Source organism: Pipistrellus kuhlii, unplaced genomic scaffold (assembly GCF_014108245.1).
Source record: "Pipistrellus kuhlii isolate mPipKuh1 unplaced genomic scaffold, mPipKuh1.p scaffold_m20_p_9, whole genome shotgun sequence".
Classification (NCBI taxonomy): Eukaryota; Metazoa; Chordata; class Mammalia; order Chiroptera; family Vespertilionidae; genus Pipistrellus; species Pipistrellus kuhlii.
The window spans coordinates 10,630,986-10,650,037 of record NW_023425595.1 but is presented as its reverse complement, the minus strand read 5'-3'; the positions used below and the strand labels follow the sequence as shown (position 1 = coordinate 10,650,037).

The 19,052-nt window shown below is 36.4% G+C and overlaps 3 protein-coding genes across 3 annotated transcripts; all 3 read right to left on the bottom strand.

The window, feature by feature from the left end:
* Positions 1-2,417: 2,417 nt before the first annotated feature.
* LOC118712627 (olfactory receptor 5D18) lies at positions 2,418-3,394 on the bottom strand. Its single transcript, XM_036426553.1, has one exon. The coding sequence runs from the start codon at positions 3,375-3,377 to the stop codon at positions 2,436-2,438; it is 942 nt and encodes a 313-aa protein (XP_036282446.1). The 5' UTR covers positions 3,378-3,394; the 3' UTR covers positions 2,418-2,435.
* Positions 3,395-9,644: 6,250 nt separating this feature from the next.
* On the bottom strand, positions 9,645-10,583 carry LOC118712630 (olfactory receptor 5D14). Its single transcript, XM_036426557.1, has one exon. It carries the CDS (start codon positions 10,581-10,583, stop codon positions 9,645-9,647), a length of 939 nt encoding a protein of 312 aa, XP_036282450.1.
* A 3,966-nt stretch (positions 10,584-14,549) lies between these two features.
* On the bottom strand, positions 14,550-15,494 carry LOC118713077 (olfactory receptor 5D13-like). The gene has a single exon (XM_036427439.1). It carries the CDS (start codon positions 15,492-15,494, stop codon positions 14,550-14,552), a length of 945 nt encoding a protein of 314 aa, XP_036283332.1.
* Between the last annotated feature and the right edge of the window lie 3,558 nt (positions 15,495-19,052).

Genomic DNA, 19,052 nt, shown 5'->3' with positions numbered 1-19,052 from the left:
ATTTTGATGATTGACAGATGAAAGGGAAACTGGGAAGTTGGGTGAAAAGTGTGAAGGGACTGAGAAGTACAGATAGGTAGATACAAAATAGTCATGGGAATGTAAAATATAGCATAGTACGTTATATTTAAATAATATTATAATATCATGTATCATGTCAGATGGGCACTAGATTTATCAGGGTCTTCACTTAGTAAGTTATATAAATGCTTTATCACTGGGTTGAACACCTGAAACTAATATAATAGTATGTATCAACTATAATTGAAAAATAAAAAATATTGTTCAAAAGACATTTTATTTTTATAAAAATAAGTGAGACTAGTACAGTTACACACCTTTACAAATGAGGTGACTGAGGCAGGCTGGTGTAACTTGCCTGAAGTCACATGTGGAATGGCTGATAGGATGAGGCCATATGCTGTTTTTTGGGTTTGTGCCACCCATAAGACTGTGTGAGGAAAAGCAGAGCTACTGAATGGTGCTGGATGGCATACGCCCTACTCAATGCCAGAGGCCGCAAAATGGGATTGCCTCTGGTGGGTGAATGGACTACACTCTGGTTTTTTTGAAATGGATATGTATGATACTTTCTGGGATCTGGAAGCTTGTTCTTATTTTCTCCTGGGGGTAATTTATAATAGCCATGTGTAAGAGAAGGAAGAATTATATGGGAGGGCAGTAATATTAGAAATATTTTCTTAAATCTGTATTTAGCCCTCTCTTAGAGAGTGTCTTAAAAAATGTCATGTTTTACCGAAGCCATTTTGGCTCCGTGGTAGAGCGTTGATCTGTGGACTGAAAGGTCCCAGGTTTGATTCCGGTCAAGGGTATGTACATTGGTTGCGGGCACATCCCCGGTAGGGGGTGTGCAAGAGGCAGCTGGTCAATGTTTCTCTCTCGTCGACGTTTCTAGCTCTCTATCTCTCTCCCTTCCTCTCTGTAAAAAAAAATCAATAAAATATATTTTTTTTAAAAGTGGTGATGTTAACAACATCAGGTATTTTTAATTAGCCAGTTTGAACAGGTCTCAATGCTAACAACGCTCTAGTTTTTATTTTATCTCAAATAAGATTGTGTAGACTATTAGTTTTCAACAAGTTAGGGCAGTTCCAAGCACATTTTTTAAGATGGGAGCTCGGTTTGAGGACTCAGAGATTATGCTAATGTTCAGACTAAAATAATAATTGATAATGTTTTTAATCTTTTCATAGGCAGAAAAATAGCTTGCAATACAGGTAGGGCAGGTGCTAAACGTGCTTACTTCGGAATGTTTCTAAGATTTTCTGAGATCCAATCTACCATTTGAATGGTTGGTGAATCTATCATATCTTATTATACTGCGACATTGGAGCTCCTTTGAAAACACATTCAGGCTATAGACCATTTAGTTTCAATTTCCCAGTCATGCCAAGTTACCTGTACATACAATACAACTCATGCAGACAGACACACACATACACTATGTAGTATTCTCTCAATTAAAAATTTGTTGGGTCATTGACTCAGTATTACATTCTGAACTCTTTATTTTGTTAGGCTTTTGTCTACTGAATAAAAATCCTATCGTATTGAACCGAAGCCGGTTTGGCTCAGTGGTAGAGCGTCGGTCTGTGGACTGAAAGGTCCCGGGTTTGATTCCGGTCAAGGGCATGTACATTGGTTGCAGGCACATCCCCAGTAGGGGATGTAGGAGATGTACAAGAGGCAGCTGGTCGATGTTTCTCTCTCATCGACGTTTCTAGCTCTCTAGCTCTCTCCCTTCCTCTCTGTAAAAATTAAATAAAATATATTTTTTTAAAAATCCTACCGTATCGAAATTTGTCTTTTTAAACTGTCTATTCTGCTATCCAAGGCCAAGTGCAAACAATACCTATTTTATGAAGGTATCTCTCCAAAGTCCCTAAATAGATTTGAACTTTGTTTATCTCAAACCCTTTAAGATACTTATTTTCTATCATATACAATGGCCACTTTCTTAATTGCCCTACTGTCAACATTAGATGTTGCATTCCTTGAAAATGACGACTATGATATCTTAACTGCTATTTGTATTTTTTATAAGAGAAATCCATCTGTTTATTGAAAGCCTAGTCTATTTCCAGGCATGTTATATGAAAGAGGGATGAAATTAATGTTTATTGGGATTCTATAAGGTATTTCACGTGCTGTCTATACTATCTTTTAATCTTTACAATCAGATTAGGAGTCAGCTTATGTTATCTCAAATTTGTAAATGAAAAATTAAAGTGAAAGAAACTGATGATTTTTCTTCAGTAAGAGACAGATTTAAGTTTGGTCTCTGAATCAAAATCCATGTCTTTTCCACTATGGAACATTAGCTCTTCAAGAATTTAAAAAGCATCTCTTTAAAATAAACCTTTAAGGACATACTTTATTTGCATTTAGGTACAAACTCTACTAAAACAATACACTCAACAAGAAAAGACTTTAGTGTCCATTAGCTTGCTGACTGTATCCTTGATATCTTTATTTCTCATACTGTAGATCAGGGGGTTCAGCATGGGGATGACCACCGTGTAAAACACAGAGGCCACTTTGACTGTGTGCCTGGAGTTTTGGGAGTTGGGCACACAGTAGAGGAAGAGAATGGTCCCGTGGAAGATGGTGATGGCCGTAAGGTGGGAGGCGCAGGTGGAGAAGGCTTTGCGGCGACCACCGGCTGAACGCATCTTGAGGATGGTGACGAGAATAAATACGTAGGACATGAGAATGATGAGGAGTGTGCTGACCTCATTAAAGGTGGCGAAAATAAAAAGCAGCAACTGGTTGACATAAGTATCAGAGCAAGAGAGGGAGAGCAGTGAGGAGAACTCACAGAAGAAGTGGTTGATTGTGTTGAGCCCCTCGAATGATAGATTGATAGCAGAACATGTGAGTATCAAGGAGCACACTACTCCCCACGCATAGGATCCGACCATGAGCAATGCGCAGAGTTTCTGGGACATGGCAACTGTGTAGAGCAGAGGGTTGCAGATGGCCACAAAGCGATCATAAGCCATCACAGCCAATAAAAAGGATTCCGTTACCACAAAGGTACAAAAGAAAAAGAATTGTACTACACACCCTACAAATGAAATGGTTCTGTCTTCTATGACTAGGTTCACCAGGGTCTTGGGGGCAACGATGGAGGAATAGCAGAAATCCACAAACGAGAGGTGGCTGAGGAAAAAGTACATGGGTGTGTGCAGCTTGGGGTTAATTTTGATGATGACAATAATCCCAATATTCCCTACAACAGTGACACTGTAAATGGCCAGAAAAATCAAGAAGAGGGGGACCTGCAGTTCTGGGTAATCTGAGAAGCCCAAGAGAATGAACGTGGTCCCACTTTTGTTTCTCTCTGACAGTATCATCGTTTCCGTTTCTCAGAATCTGAATGAGTCCTGAAGAGAAAAATATCAAATCAACTGAGGGTATAAAAAGCTGGATTAATATTCCTTATCAAACTTATAAATGGAGCAAAAATATCTTTTAGAATTTTTCTATGGGTTTATTATGCAAAATATGTTGAATGTATAATATTTTTAAGCATGATAACATTTTTTAAACTTTTCTGTACATAAAAAATACAATTATTGAATTATTTTTAAAGTTTTCAATTGTATTGTTTAATATTTAAAAATAGTATGAGATCAAGGGATTTATGGTATTTTAAACCAAATCCACCCATCACACTTTCAGTTCTCCTTTTTTAATGACATAGAAGATAAGCGTAACATCACTGACTTTGTCAACCCTGCAATCAGCAAAAAAATGAGAAATTTCTAAAATTAATGTTTGCTTCATACATTCGCACTGTAACATTAAGAATGAATACTCCTAACACTTTACATTTGTGCCTTGTTAATTTCATATAATACTTTAATACAGTAGCCCAGCGACAGTGTAAATCTGAAAGCAGCAGCAATATGAACTGAGAAAGGGATTTATGGTGTTGGTTTTTTGTTTTTGTTTTTATCCCAGGAATAATAACTATAAATCTGACTTAGAGATTTCCTTTTCCTAGATTATCTCTCTCTCTCCCCCCCCCCCTTCCTTCAACATCTGTAAAATATTCATTCTGTCACTATATCACCTGTAAAGGAGAACTAAAAACTGCACTAGAAAGTCATTTCAAGAGACAAAATAGTAATACAGAATTACACAAGGCAAAAGTAGATTTTAATAGAAATTAATACAATACTTAATAAGTAATAATATAAGAAATAACTCTGGCCCTAACTGATTTGGCTCAGTGGATAGGGCCTCGGCCTTTGGACTGAAGGGTCCCAGGTTCAATTCCAGTCAAGGGCATGTACCTTGGTTGCAGGCACATCCCCAGTAGGGGGTGTGCAGGAGACAGCTGATTAATGTTTCTCTCTCATTGATGTTTCTAACTCTCTATTCCTCTCCCTTTTTCTCTGTAAAAAAAAAATCAATAAAATATGTATTTTTTAAAAATAATAAACTGTTTTTCACACTCACAACTTTACAGGGCAAAAGCCTCCTTTTGCCTGACCCTATATTCTCTAATTGCTGCCTAACACCTCTAAGATCCTCCCATACCAGGAAAACCTCTATCTGTTATTTCTAGGAAGGTTATCCCTAGTCCCACAACCTTTGAAATAGCTTCAGATGGCCCATCAGTGAAGGTGTCAGATCATATGTGAAACTGAGACACTTCAAAGTCCTATCTGCTCATATTCTCATAAGTTTGAGTATTAAAGACAACCTCAAAATACAATCCATCACAAAGCCAGACATTCTCACTATCACACTTTTTCTTAATACAATTCTTAATTTATCTAAGCCCATTAAGAATTAATGCTAAGAACACATATATAATACCTTAATCAATAAAATAAAAAGTAATGCTACATTTAATGTAATGTCCCAAAAGCTATTATTAAACTACTAGTAAATTTTTCTATATATTTGAATCCAGGAAATATAATAGCTGAAATATTCTTTCTTATAATTTTCCTCCATTTTGTTGTAATTTTTGCTCTCAAGGGCCAATGTGTCCTGCTTTATAATCTTAATTAAAGCTGGTATCTTTTATTTTTTTTCACTAGTCTATTTATTCTCTGCTTACTTCATTTTATTTAAATACAGTGTGACTACTCCTCCAAGAAATTACAGAAGCAAGACAGTGCACAGTTCCAAAATTCTCCAAGCTCTTCTTACCCCCACTCTAGGTACCTGCTTTTCGTGGGGCTGCTACTGGGGAGCTCAGCTGAGCCAGGCCTTCTGATTGCAAAGCTCTGCAGGACAATGGCACATCCTCTTCCTGGTGTGTTCAGATATGCAACTTTTGCAGTGATTAAATATTTCTCAAGAGCTGCATAGATCTAAAGGGTAAATGTCCCCCTCTCACGTTGTTTTCTAGATGCCATACATTGAAATTAATATCAATCTGTCTTTTGAATCTTAAAACAAACCTGCTGATGGCAAAAATAGGACCTCTCCTGGATGGAAGGGATACATATATTCTTATATCTATAATCACAACCTTTGGGATATGGACCCTCGAGACCCTCCATTGTCTCATGCTCTTGAGGTCATGAAATAAACAATTAAAATTAATCACCTTCCTCTGATGTTATTCTTGTGTACCAGAAATCTAGAGTGGCATGAAGGGCATTTCAAATGAAATTTATCTTTTAAAGTCAGTTCCCCCAGCTCTCTGATCACTCCTATACCTTCCTATAGATACCAAAATTACATAATTATAAAAGTAATCATTATCAAATATTAACCAAGTGGCTACTATATGCCAGAAATAACCCTCTTCTTCCATTCCACCCACTCTATGTTGGAGAAGTGTGAAATGCATCAGTTAAGTCATCCTGATTCATTGAGAGCTAAAGCAGAGATATTTACGAAGTTCAATATTCAATCAGAAAAAATGATCTAGTCTCCTTCAAATCTCTTCTATTCTGTTATCTTTTCCCTCCTCGGTCTTCTCCAGCTAGTCAGACCTCCTTGCTACTTTTCAAAAACAAAACAAAACACTCATTCCTTATGGCCTTTTTTATTATTATCATCCCAGATAATTTCTATAGTGCTTCAGGGAATGTTTCCCCTGAAGTATTTGCTCAAATGCATGTTTATTTGTTTTTTAATTTACCTTTATTGTTCAAAGTATTTCAGATGTCCCCCTTTTTTTTTCCATTGAACCCCTCCACCCTCCACCTGTCCCTCCCAGGCCTTCACCACACTATTGTCTGTATCCATGGGCTATGCATATATGCATATAAAGTTAATCAGTTAATCTCTTCCCACTCGCCCACTCAGATCTTCTGAGATTCATGTCTTTTCCATGCTTCTATGCCTCTGGATCTATTTTGTTCATCAGTTTATTTTTTTCACTAGATTCTACATATGAGTGAGATCATGTGGAACTTATCTTTCTCTGATGGCTTATTTTGCTTAGTATAATACCAGGTCTCTGCATCTGTCTCAAATTGATTTTTAGTGAAACCTTCAATTACCATGCTATTATACTTCTGCGTTACCCTACTTCCCAATTTCGCATTTAAAGTACTTATCATGGTTCAAATATATATTTAATGCATATTTATTGGATTTATTGTATATTGTTTGTTCCCTCCTGCTAGAGCAAAAGCTCCAGAGAAACAGGGATTTTTTTTATTGGCTTTTCTTTACTGATATAGTTCAATCTCCCAGATCAGTGACTATTACAAAGTACTATGAATATTTATTGAATGAAAAATACGACTTTCCATGGAACTGGGATAGAGGCAAAATGAGGAATTTGAATGCAGAGAAGAGATAGTTCATAAAGAATGTTTTTAGAAGACATTATTAAAACTTGGACAGTCAAAATAAAATAAATGTCCACTCTGATGAATTTTCTATCTCTTGTCAGGTTTATTACAATAGAAATCTTAAATTTTCAAAATCAAATACAGCATGGTGAAATTGTCTACAAATGGGAAAAAGCATCTCAAATATTCTCCTTTAGATCAGTGTTTTTCAACCTTTTTTGGGCAAAGGCACACTTGTTTCATGAAAAAAATCACGAGGCACACCACCATTAGAAAATGTTAAAAAATTTAACTCTGTGCCTATATTGACTATATATAAAGTAATTCTCTTGAATAGGAATCAAATAAACACAAAGAAAGTATTTTATAATTACTTTATTATGAAATATTAAGTAAACAAAATAGTGAAAAATTATAAAATTCTTGTCTTGTCTGCACCTACGGCACACCAGGCAACATCTCGCGGCACACTAGTGTGCCACGAAACAGCGGTTGAAAAACGCTGCTTTAGATCATCTTAAAACCAAAGTTTTATCCTGTTTGTTCATTCAGCAAACATTTTTGCATACCTATTAAATGCAAAGCTATAATATTGATATAAGAATAATACAGATATGAATTATATTAAAACCTTTATCTCAAAGGATATATAATCTCTCTGTCGTAACAAGCAATGCCATTGAACATAGACTGGTTGAAGGATGTATATTAACTGATCAGACTTAACAAAGTGACTGATTTGCTAACTTTTCTTTCTGGTGCAGGAACCAGGGAAAGGAGATTTGAGCACAAAATGAGAATATGTAACTACTCATTCAATCATTCTTTTATTCATTCAAGAAACAAATATTTATTATAGACATATCCTGAGACAGATACTATTTTTGGTATCAGGGGAAAAAGAAAGAATATCCCTTTATCAATAAATTTATACTTAATGGAGAATACAAAAATAAATAACTATGTAATCATTTTCTGGTAATAATTAATGCTGAAATATATATAATTGAAGGAATCATTTTTTATATTTTCTTCGTGGTACATTTATGTTTTTAATCTTTATTGTTAAAAGTATTACAAATGTTCCCTCTTTGTCCCCATTAACCTCTTGTAGCCTGCCCAGCCACCCACCCCAGGCCTTCACCACAATATTGTCTATGTTCATCGGTTACGCATATATGCATACAAGTTCCTTGGTTGATCTTTTAGGGAGGTTAGGCAAGACCACAATGAGGTGCTATTTGAGCATAGACCATTATGAAGTTATTCAAGTAACTGGGGGAAGAGTGTTGAGTCTAGAGCAAAGAGTACAGCAAATACAACTCATTGTCAAATAGTCAGCTATTTTATGTTATCTCAATAATTCTGCAGTTTGTGTTGCTGTTCTATACTTTCTAAATACCTTTATCAAAAATATAACATGGATATTTCAGGATAACAATATCTATGGCAGAAAGAAAAAGAAGGAAGCCAATTTGGGTGTATCAATGGGTGTCCTTTAAGATGTATTTATATAATTAAGTTGGAATTCCTTAGAATACTAAAAAAAAAATGGAATAATACTAGTAGAGTATTATTACAGTATTCTTTAATTTAAAAGTTATCATGAAATAATTCAGATCTTCAGAAATTACCTGGGATGATAGAACCAAAAGTTTTATCAGTGTAATTTTAAACCTTTTATGTGCTATAGGTAGTGCTTTTTTTAATTTAATGTTTTTCTATTGTTTTTGCCAAGAAATTTTGTATATTTATGTAATCTAAATGTTAAACCTGTACTTAGAGTTCTTATGGCATGTGAAATAAAGATAATATCTAATTTTATCTTTTCCTCACATGGCCATCTATTTGTTCCAATATGACACTGTTTTAATAATAATGTCTATAATTTATTTTAAATTCTATAGGAACAGACTAACTGCTATAATTTGCTCTGATTTTTAAGGTATTTGTTACTGGATATTTGTGCTTGTTTAACCATTCATAAAAAACAGTAGAACAGAAATTTTGAAATATGAGTCCTTAATATTTCCTGATATTTACATTCACTCTGATACATATACTAGATAATGCTAAGACATCATTCCCAGATATGATAAGGCTGGGCATGCAGGCTTTTGAGAAATAATATCCAAGCACGGCTAGAAGTATTAAAGTGACTCCAGGAATTGCCATTCCAAATGACAAAATTAATTTTCATGACCTCTCACACCAATAGCTTCAAAGGTATTATAGTGAAAAGGGCACTAGTTTTGGAGTAAACAGTAAGTTCCTGTCTTAAATCAATCATTTTAGTCATTTCTAGACTAGTTTCTTGATCTTCTGTGTCATCATCCACACAACAGTTTTAAGAATCCTTGCCCCAATGTACTTCTCAACACAAGCTGACTGTCCATTCATAGAATTCAGAGGAAGAAAGGTGTCAGAAAAGGCTTATTACCCCTTTTATCAAAAAGCATATTCACCTGTATCTCCAATAAAGACACAGTGCTTTAGTGACACACAACACAAGCACATTTAAAGGCAAGTTACCCATGGTCACTTGCAGTAACAAAGCAAAAAGGCCTTTTCTAAATTGAGTAAAGATGATTCTCTCAGCTTTGTAGTATTTTTATTGTGTGGTTGTTGTATTTTATAGAATTTGAAGGAACAAATGTTTTCCAGATCAAAATCCAATGGAATCCATCCCAAAATTAACTTTTCTGGCATCATCAAGGGATTTGAGCTAACCAATCTACAATATATTAACATCACAGCCACCTATAAAAACCTCATGCAAATATATGCTATCTTAGAGGTATTATAAGCTCCTATTGTTCATGGGGATTGAAAACACCCTTTGAGGTTGGTTCAGTGGGATGAAACTTTTGTGTCTATGAATTTCCAGAAGGCATCCTTCACGTCTCTATTCCTCAGGCTGTAGATCAGAGGGTTCAGCATGGGGTTGACCACTGTGTAAAAGACAGAGGCCACTTTGACCGTTTGCCAAGAGTTTTTGGAGTTGGGCACACAGTAGAGGGAAAGGATGGTCCCATGGAAGATGGTGATGGCCGTCAGGTGGGAGGCACAGGTGGAGAAGGCTTTGCGACGCCCGCTGGCAGAACGGATTTTCAGTACAGTCACAAAGATAAAAGCATATGAAGTGAGGATAATCAGCAGTGTGCTCACCTCATTGAAGGTAGCAAAACCAAAGAGCAGCAGGTGGGGGATGTGTGTATCAGAGCTCGAGACGGCAATGAGAGCAGTATATTCACAGAAAAAGTGGTTAATTACATTATATCCAAAAAAATTGAGTTGGAGAGCATAGCAAAGGAGTACCAAGGGGCCAAACATACCCCAGAAATATGACCCAGCCACCAGCAAGGCACAGAGCCTTAGTGACATGGCCACTGTATAGAGCAGAGGATTGCAGATGGCCACAAAGCGGTCATAGGCCATCACTGCCAACAAGAAGGACTCAGTCACCACAGCAGTACAGGACAGGAAGTACTGCAACATGCAGCTAGCATAGAAGATACTTTTATCAGCCATGACCAAGTTCTCAAGCAGTTTGGGAGTAACGATGGAAGAATAACAAAAATCAACAAAAGAAAGGTGACTAAGGAAAAAGTACATGGGGGTGTGAAATTTGGGGTTAATCTTGATGATTAAGATCATTCCGAGGTTGCCTACCACAGTGATGATGTACATGATCAGAAATACGAGGAAGAGGGGGATCTGGAGCTCTGGGTAATCTGTGAAACCCAAGAGGGCAAAGATTGTGTCCACACTCCTATTTCTTGCAGCCATCACTGCAGTACATTTGAAGAGAGGGGTGGGGAAGAGAGTTGTTTCTGTCAAAGAAATGTATGGCAGTAAGCAACAAACATATCATGAATTTCTATGATAGATCAAAGAAAATTATATTTTTTTAAAAAAGGGTTTTGGCTCCTACTTTATTCCATACAGAACATGTCTCATGCAGATTATTGCTACAGGTATAACAAACCAAGCTGAGTCTCTAAAACTTCTTTGCACTTCCATTGCAACTTGTTTCCAAAAGAAGTGAGTTCTCTCAGAACCAATTAATACTCTTTCTTATGAAAATTTATATATCAAAAGTAAATGCATATAAGGAGGCTATGAGTATATATCGATTTTCAGGTAAAATGTTTACTCTGTTTTTTGTGAAAAGCTTGTCAATGGACTTGAAACTAAATATTTCCATGAGTGTTAACTTCTTTTGTTAATGTAATCAGACTCAGAATTGGATAGCATTTCCAGTGATTTACTATCAAAAGAAAACCCTATCATCACATTTGGAAAATATGTTCATTGTTTCATAGAAACCTGAATAAACTTACCTGCTACAGAAGAACAGGCCACCACACTCCTGTTCTCATAAGCTAAGTGTAATGGAGGCATCAAGGCCCTTACATCTAACTTGTAGCCCTGGGGACTCAAACCCTGGAGAATCCCTAGCAACTTATTTCTCACAAACATCAAAACAGATAATTAAGTCCCTTGTGCCATTTTTAATGACTAGAATTTCTTTGAAATTACATAGAAAAAATGCTGCTTGAAATGCACTACCAGCCTTTGTTTGCACACAACCATATGCCCTGTAGAATTAATAAAACTAAAGTAAATCCCTATTTCTCAAATTGTGCTTCCTCTACACCAAAATTCAGTAGGCCTCTTTTGATTTCGTGGATAGCATACACCCATTTTAGGCAAGTTACTCCAACTCATTTACAAAGTTACTCAAAATATCATCCATTTGTTGTGAATCCCAAAACAAGACAAATGCCAACAAGTCTAGTCTGCCATGCCAGCTTCTGTGTTATTTCAGACAAATGACCTGATAATATGATTGTCCTTGAAGTGTATTCACAGATAAGGATTGTGCATAACGTTGGATAAGCCTCTATAGTGAATTACAGATTAGACATATATTTTTAATGGGCCCTAATAGGGACTAAATGAGTGACCATAGGCTACCACATTACTATGCAACCTACACTTCCTCAGCTGGGTGTTATCTATCCCACCAGCCCATAACATTAGGCATACACAGCATTCGATAGCATTCCTGTTCCTGAAGACACAAGCAATTTACATGAGTGAGTGGTTCAGGTGCCCATGATCAATGCTATTGTTGCTTTGTCCTTCAAAGATTGAACTTATAATGTATCCTCATGAGGAATTTTTTTATGATAATCTGATTATGGAAGAAAGCATTGGGGCCTTATTTTTTGATGATTCTACAAAAATGGACAGCTGTAACATTACAGACCTATTCTAGGGTGTCCCTAAAAGACCATGGTGAAGAACAACTCTCCTAGTATTCAGTAATTCAAACAGTGTGCCTGGAATATTGGAATAGCCTTTCAAACCTCAGTTATGGGACAAGCTATGTTGGCAATAGAGGAATGGAGTAAAGGCCTACAAAATGTGTTATGTGCTCTAAATCTGCAACCAGTACACAACTACTATTTTTCCAATAATTTATGGGACCCAGAATTTATGGGTGAAGGTGGAAATGGGATGGGCTCTTCTACCTGCTAATCCATAATGATCCACCAGCTAGATCTCTGCTTCCATAAGGTGAACCATAAGCTGTAGTAGCTTAAAGGAGAAATACTTCCACTAGGGAGCACAGGGATTGGTTCAGCAAACTGGAATTGTGACTTGTTTCAGCAAGAAAATATGTTGGGAGTGATGTTAAATAGATTCTGGAGCAGAGGCACCAAGGTGCCTCATAGCTTCTACTTCCAGTCTCTCCAAACACTGTTCAGAGGTTGCTGCAAAAGGCAGCCAGGGTATCCTGCTAGCAGATAGAGACTTCATGGGAGAATACTGAGGCACCCCAGACAACAGCCAGCACCGTGTAACCTAACAAAACAGTGACATCATTATGGAAGTTTAGACCCAGAAGAGCTCCCAAATGATTGCAGCCATGTAATGAGGCCAGGTGAAGCATTCAGCCAGAAGGATGGCATACAGCTTCTGGGACATGGCAACTGTGTAAAGCAGAGACTTACAAAAGCCAAGAAATGGTTATAAATCAGCACTGTTGAGAATGACTTTTTTTCTTTTCTTTTTTTTCTTTGAAATGCATGTGGTTTGGGAGGTAAGAGCGAACAGAAGAATGCATCTTTTGTGCATTATATATCCCCTTAAGTCTGGATAGTATGATAAAGTTATGTGGAAACCCTGGTTTAGAACTGAAGAAAATTAAAAATAAAACGTGTGTACCTTATGTTATACAATTGCCTACTTGTTCACACATGTGAGACAAGGCTTTGTGGTATATCTTTATAGTATAAAGTGAAGTCAAAATTTTATTCAAAATCAACACACTGGGTTAAGGCCAGCAGATAAATCATCAATGTAGAGGACATTTCAATCAAAACAGTGGCAATAATGCTGTACTTGTCTGACAGATATGTCATGCAGGTAAAATGATTAATTAATTAAAAGTTAACCTATAAGAACAAATCAAGATTATGCAAATTATTTCTGAAACATGATATCTTCTGTGTTAACAAATAGAATTACAAAATCAAGTTTAATACATCAGATTGCAAGATTAATAACTACATAGTTCTCATTTTTGGTAATCCTCCCAGAAATTTCTATAAAATCAACATTTTTACTTGATATTCAGAGTCATCATGTTTACCATCACTTCCTACATTATAGTAAAAGTACATGAGGCCCTACAGAGAGCCCCAATAAGTTGACCAGATCTGAGAGATTGTGTCTCTAGGCTCTCATTGCTAGTCTTCAATATTCACACTCCTACGTACAACATTTCAGAATTCTTCTATAATCTCAACATTCCCACTGCTTAAATGAAATTAAAGAATGATTTAAAAAATAATTTACTTAGAGTTGAGAAATTTGGATTTTATGGTCTTATATTTACTGTTAAGTAAATTTCCTAGAGTTGCTACAGTGAATTGCCCCAAAGTTGGTTGTGTAAAACAATGGAAATTTGTTTTCTCATACTTCTAGAGACCAGAAGCCTGAAGACAAGGTGCTGGCAGGGTATGCACCCTTTCAAGATGCAAAAAGATAATCCTTTGCATTCAGGTAGTTCCTGAGTGCCTTGGCTGGTAGCAACAAAATGCCAATCTCTGCTTCCATCTTCACTAAGCCTTTCTCCTTGTGTGTCTCCTTGGGTTCTTTTCTCAATAAGAGCATGCTCATTTGGATTTGGGCCTACCCTATTCCAGTATACTTTCATCTCAATCTTTACCTTAATTACATCTTCAAAGAGCCTATTCTCAAATAGTGTCACATTCTGAATTTCTGGATAGACAAGAATATTTGGGAGGACATTATTCAACCTACAACATTTATGTCACTTCGTTTACAATTCACACTGAAATGAATAGAAATCAAATTATCACCCTAACTGGTTTGGCTCAGTGGATAGAGTGTTGGCCTGTGGATTGAAAGGTCCCAGGTTCTATTCCAGTCAAGGACATGTACCTTGGCTGTGGGCACATCCCCAGTAGGAGGTGTGCAGGAGGCGGCTGATCAATGTTTCTCTCTTGTCGATGATTCTGACTCTCTGTCCCTCTCTCTTCCTCTCTGTAAAAAAATATATAATAAAATATATATTTTTAAAAATTATCACCTAAGTGGTTATTGCAAGAGATTTAAAATTCTGGTGAATTGACTAAGTAATTTAAAACATCATCTCTACTAGAAGCACTGAACAATTCTCAATATAGTAAATTAAATTCCTCTTGGAAATATAAATCTTCAACAAAATTGTTTTGAGTGATGAATTAACTTCCTGACACTCTCCTTCACAACTTTGTTTCTGAGGCTGTATATCAGAGGGTTCAGCATGGGAATTACCACCGTATAAAACACAGAACCTACTTTGATTATGAGCCTTGAGTTTTTGGAGTTGGGTACACAATAAAGGAACAGGAAAGTCCCATGAAAAATGGTGATGGTGGTCAGGTGGGAGGCACAAGTGGAGAAGGCTTTTTTGCGCCCACTAGCTAAAGGCATTTTTATGACAGTGACAACGATGAAAACATAAGTAGTGAGAATGATTACCAGGCTGATCACCTCATTTAATATGGCTATGGCAAAGCAAAGCACTTCGCTGATGTATGGATCAGAGCAGGAGACAGAAACAATGGCAGAGTGCTCACAGAAAATATTGTTTATGATATTAGACCCACAGAAGGATAATTCCTGGAGAAAAAAGGTGAGTGGCAGGGAAAATAATATTCCTAAGATGTAGGGTCCAGCTACTAGTGATGCACAGAGCTTTTGGGACATGACTACCGTGTACAGCAGAGGGCTACACACTGCCACAAATCGGTCATAGGCCATCACTGCCAACATGAATGTTTCTGCCACCGCAAATAAACAAGCCAAGAAGAACTGCATGATGCATTCTGGGAAAGAGATGGTTCTCTCTTCCACAACCAAGTTCTCCAGCAGCTTGGGTGTAATTGTAGAGGAATAACAGAAATCTACAAAGGACAAGTGGCTGAGAAAAAAGTACATGGGGGTGTGGAGTTGGGGACTGGTCCTGATGATCATGATCATGCCCAGGTTGCCCAGCACAGTGACCATGTAGATGATCAGGAATACCAGGAACAGGGGCACCTGGAGACCCGGAAAATCTGAGAAGCCCAAGAGAGTGAATGTGGCTCCAGCACTCCGATTTCCTTCAGTTAACAACATGGTTGTTGCTGGAGAACATCTGAAACAGTGATAAAAATAACAACAATGATAATGATGATAGTACATTGATATACCAGTTACCATTTGGCAGGCACTATGCTAAAACATTAAGCTAGATTAACTTCTTTTTTATCTTTATTGTTAAAGGTATTACAGATGTTCCCTCTTTCCCCCCATTATTATGCTGAGCAAAATAAGCCAGTCAGAGGAAGATAAATATCACATGGTCTCACTTCTATGTGGAATCTAAAGAACAAAATAAACTATATTAATTTTCATCTCCAAACAGCATTGGAGGTGAAAATGGTTCTCTATGAAGAGATGGTTCTGTCTCCCACAGACCATGAGTTGAACCATAATGTCCAACGTGAGGATCACAAGAAAGGTAGCGTCTGTGAGTCACCACAGAATTTTCAAGCTTTGAAAAAATAATGGATATTGAAGGAATATAATCCTGTATATCATCAAACTCTGGATTAATCCATCCTGAAGCTATAATAATTGCCTTAGTACTCTACAATGTGGCAACCTGATAAAATAATGAGGTTATAGTTTTGACATGTTGTTCCCTCAAACATCTGTTTTCTTTCCTACATTAAGTGTTTTTCTCATTGATGCTATCCACATACTGATCTAGATTCCTTATTAACTTTTAAATGTCTATTATGTTTTATTTCATAATTTTATTGGGCATATTAGAGCATTAACTGCTCATAGGATCTCTGAATTGGAGAGCAACTTCAGATATATTTTTGCTCAAGCCTTTCATATTCGAGGAAGCTAGAGAATGTGATAATAGTTACCAATGGTTACATAATCACCCTCAAAATTTCCTGCCACTCTAAGTATTGTAGACGGGTTTTGATTAAAGTTACATAAGTCATTATCTTATTTGGAGTCAGACAATCTTTGTTATATTCTCATGTGATTTTGAGAAAGCAAAAGCACCTTCTATTCACAGCAGTTCATAACTGCAGAAATATCCTTAATCATGTAACGATTTTTTTTTCTTTTTCTTTTGCAGTTTATTTTGGGTTCCCTTCCTTTGCAACTAAAGACTCATGATAAATCACGTTATTTCATTTAATCCTGCAACAAATTTTTGTTTTCCTTCCTTTTAAATATATTTGTATCATTGACAGTATTAAAGATATCTCCCATTCCCCCCTCCCTTTACCATTAGCCAATAGCATGCACATGTCTGAAATGTTCAGATGAATATAAGACAATTAGTATGAATCTCATAAACAAAGATGATGTTTTAGTTTTGCCTAACCAGGTCAAGGTAGAAAGAAACTATTATACCCTTCATAGCTAAATGCCCCTTGTGACAACATTCCAAAACTTGTATTTCCTACGTGAGGAAAAGGGAATCAGCAGGCATGAAGAGCTAATGACAGGTCAGCATAATTTACAAAGCATGGTTTTGAAAACATATATTTAAATTTATTTACTCTGTGATCTTTAGTGAATTACTTGAATTGTCTTTGCCTTAACTTCTTTATCAATAATATTGACATGGTAATAGATATTTCATAGGTGTGTAAAAATTAAGTTAGGAAATGATATTAATATACTGAGCACAAAAGCTGGTAATCATGGAATCCAGGAGCTGTAGGTTTCTCTATCCTCAACCCTTTTTATCATTACTGCTATGGCTAATTGGTATTATTTTTACACCCTGATATTTTTTTAATATAAGGATCAGATCAAGATTGGAAGTGGGCAGCAATGAATATCTCGGTACAATCTGGAATGTCAAAGTCTAGCTCAGCTCTTTCCTGGATCTCCCCTTGGCCCTATTTGTCTTAATTTACCAGTTACTCTGCTTCAACAAGTTCTCTGTTTTCCCCTTTGCTTTCTCATTACCTGACTCTTTCTTGTCCTCTGTTTCCAATTGCACCTTGGTGCCTTTGAGAGGCTTAGCAAACTGCAATCATTACTTGGATGAATTATGGTAGCTGAGTACCAGCCAGCTTCCCTGCTGCCAGACTGCACTATGGGAACATCCAGCATCAATTTCTTCTTCCGTTGATTACAGTGATTATCATCATAACAGGTTTTGCTCTGAAAACTTTGATTTCTTCCTAGAAGCTAATTTATCAAATCTAAATTCCTCTGCTCAGTTTTACCTAAAGCTTTGTCCTAGCTATCCCCCTGTAGTCAGCCTTCTTTATTCATGCCAAATAAATGAGAGGTAACACAAGATAGATCTCAGAGCCTGAAACCAACTCACCTGAAGAATCTGTCTTTGCTATTAACAGTCTTCAAGGAAGTTCCCACTCAGAACTCAAAATTATATAAAATATAAAGACGTTGGTAAATATGGGAGAAGTTTACAATAAATTTTAATTGTTGCAATAGCAACATTTTTCCTTCTTATTGTCCAGAAAAACAAAGAGAGAAAGAGAAATTGAAATTGAAGCTGAATCTGACTCCCACAACTTATATAGGGCTTATGTGCACTTCCATGACCTTGGGGATTTTGACCCTAGAGAATCTTTAATGAACTATTTTTTTATATCATAAACTACAAATTAGATTGAATGATCTCCTATGTGTCTTTTTTTATAAGAATGCAATTTCTTCTAAAAGATGAAGATGCTTCTTCAAGCCAAGCCTACCTTATCAATTATTTTTAAAATGTAATTATATAAAATATACAAATTGATGTAGAAAATATGGTCACTAAAGTAAACTGCAAATGGAAAAAATAAATAAGGTAAAATGCAACTATTCAGAGATCATTGCTGTTAACATTTCCTGTGTGATTTTTCTATCTATTCTATGCATAATATGTGTGTGTTTTTGTGTTTGTGTGTGTGTGTGTGTGTGTGTGTGTATAAATAATATAACTTTTATTATGCCTTTTTCATTTCACATAATCATTATTGTTCTTGGAAACATTGATGTACTTTTTTGAAACCAATGTGTTATCTTCCATATATGAACAATCTACCCTTTCAAACTTATATTAACCTAACGGAATAATATAATCTCTTTGTGTCTATACATCTTTAAAATGAAAAATATATTTTAGAAGCATGTTTAGCTCTCTAAAGCTACTGAGTACCAAACAATCCAGTGGTCTCACTATGCCCAAATACCACCCAATTAGGCTCATGTAAATTCTCCCTGGGCCTTTAACAACCAATTCACCATTGCCACACACTCTAACAGAAACCCCTAACATAACAGAAGCAATTTTCTTGATTTATTTTTATGGTTGACACTATTACAAATATCGCCATCCCCACTTTGACCACCTCCACCCAGCCCCCACTGTGCCTTCTCTCTGGCCATCATCACATTACTGTCTGTGTGTATAGATTATTATGTTCTTCAGCTAAACTCATCACCTTCTTTCACCACACTCCCTTTCCATTCCCCCCTCCATGATTCCTCTCTCCTCTGAGATCAACAGAATCTATTTATCATGGGGAATAGAATTATTTGTTGTAATGGCATGGCTTTGCTCCAGAATCCTAGTGGGTCTGCATTGTTACTCCCCCCATAGGATTGGCTTGAGTTCCACACTGCATCTGTTTCTCATCACTG

Bases quoted from the DNA above. Each gene is read 5' to 3' on its own strand.
- LOC118713077 (XM_036427439.1), bottom strand. From the start codon at position 15,494: ATGTTGTTAACTGAAGGAAATCGGAGTGCTGGAGCCACATTCACTCTC.
- LOC118712627 (XM_036426553.1), bottom strand. From the start codon at position 3,377: ATGATACTGTCAGAGAGAAACAAAAGTGGGACCACGTTCATTCTCTTG.
- LOC118712630 (XM_036426557.1), bottom strand. From the start codon at position 10,583: ATGGCTGCAAGAAATAGGAGTGTGGACACAATCTTTGCCCTCTTGGGT.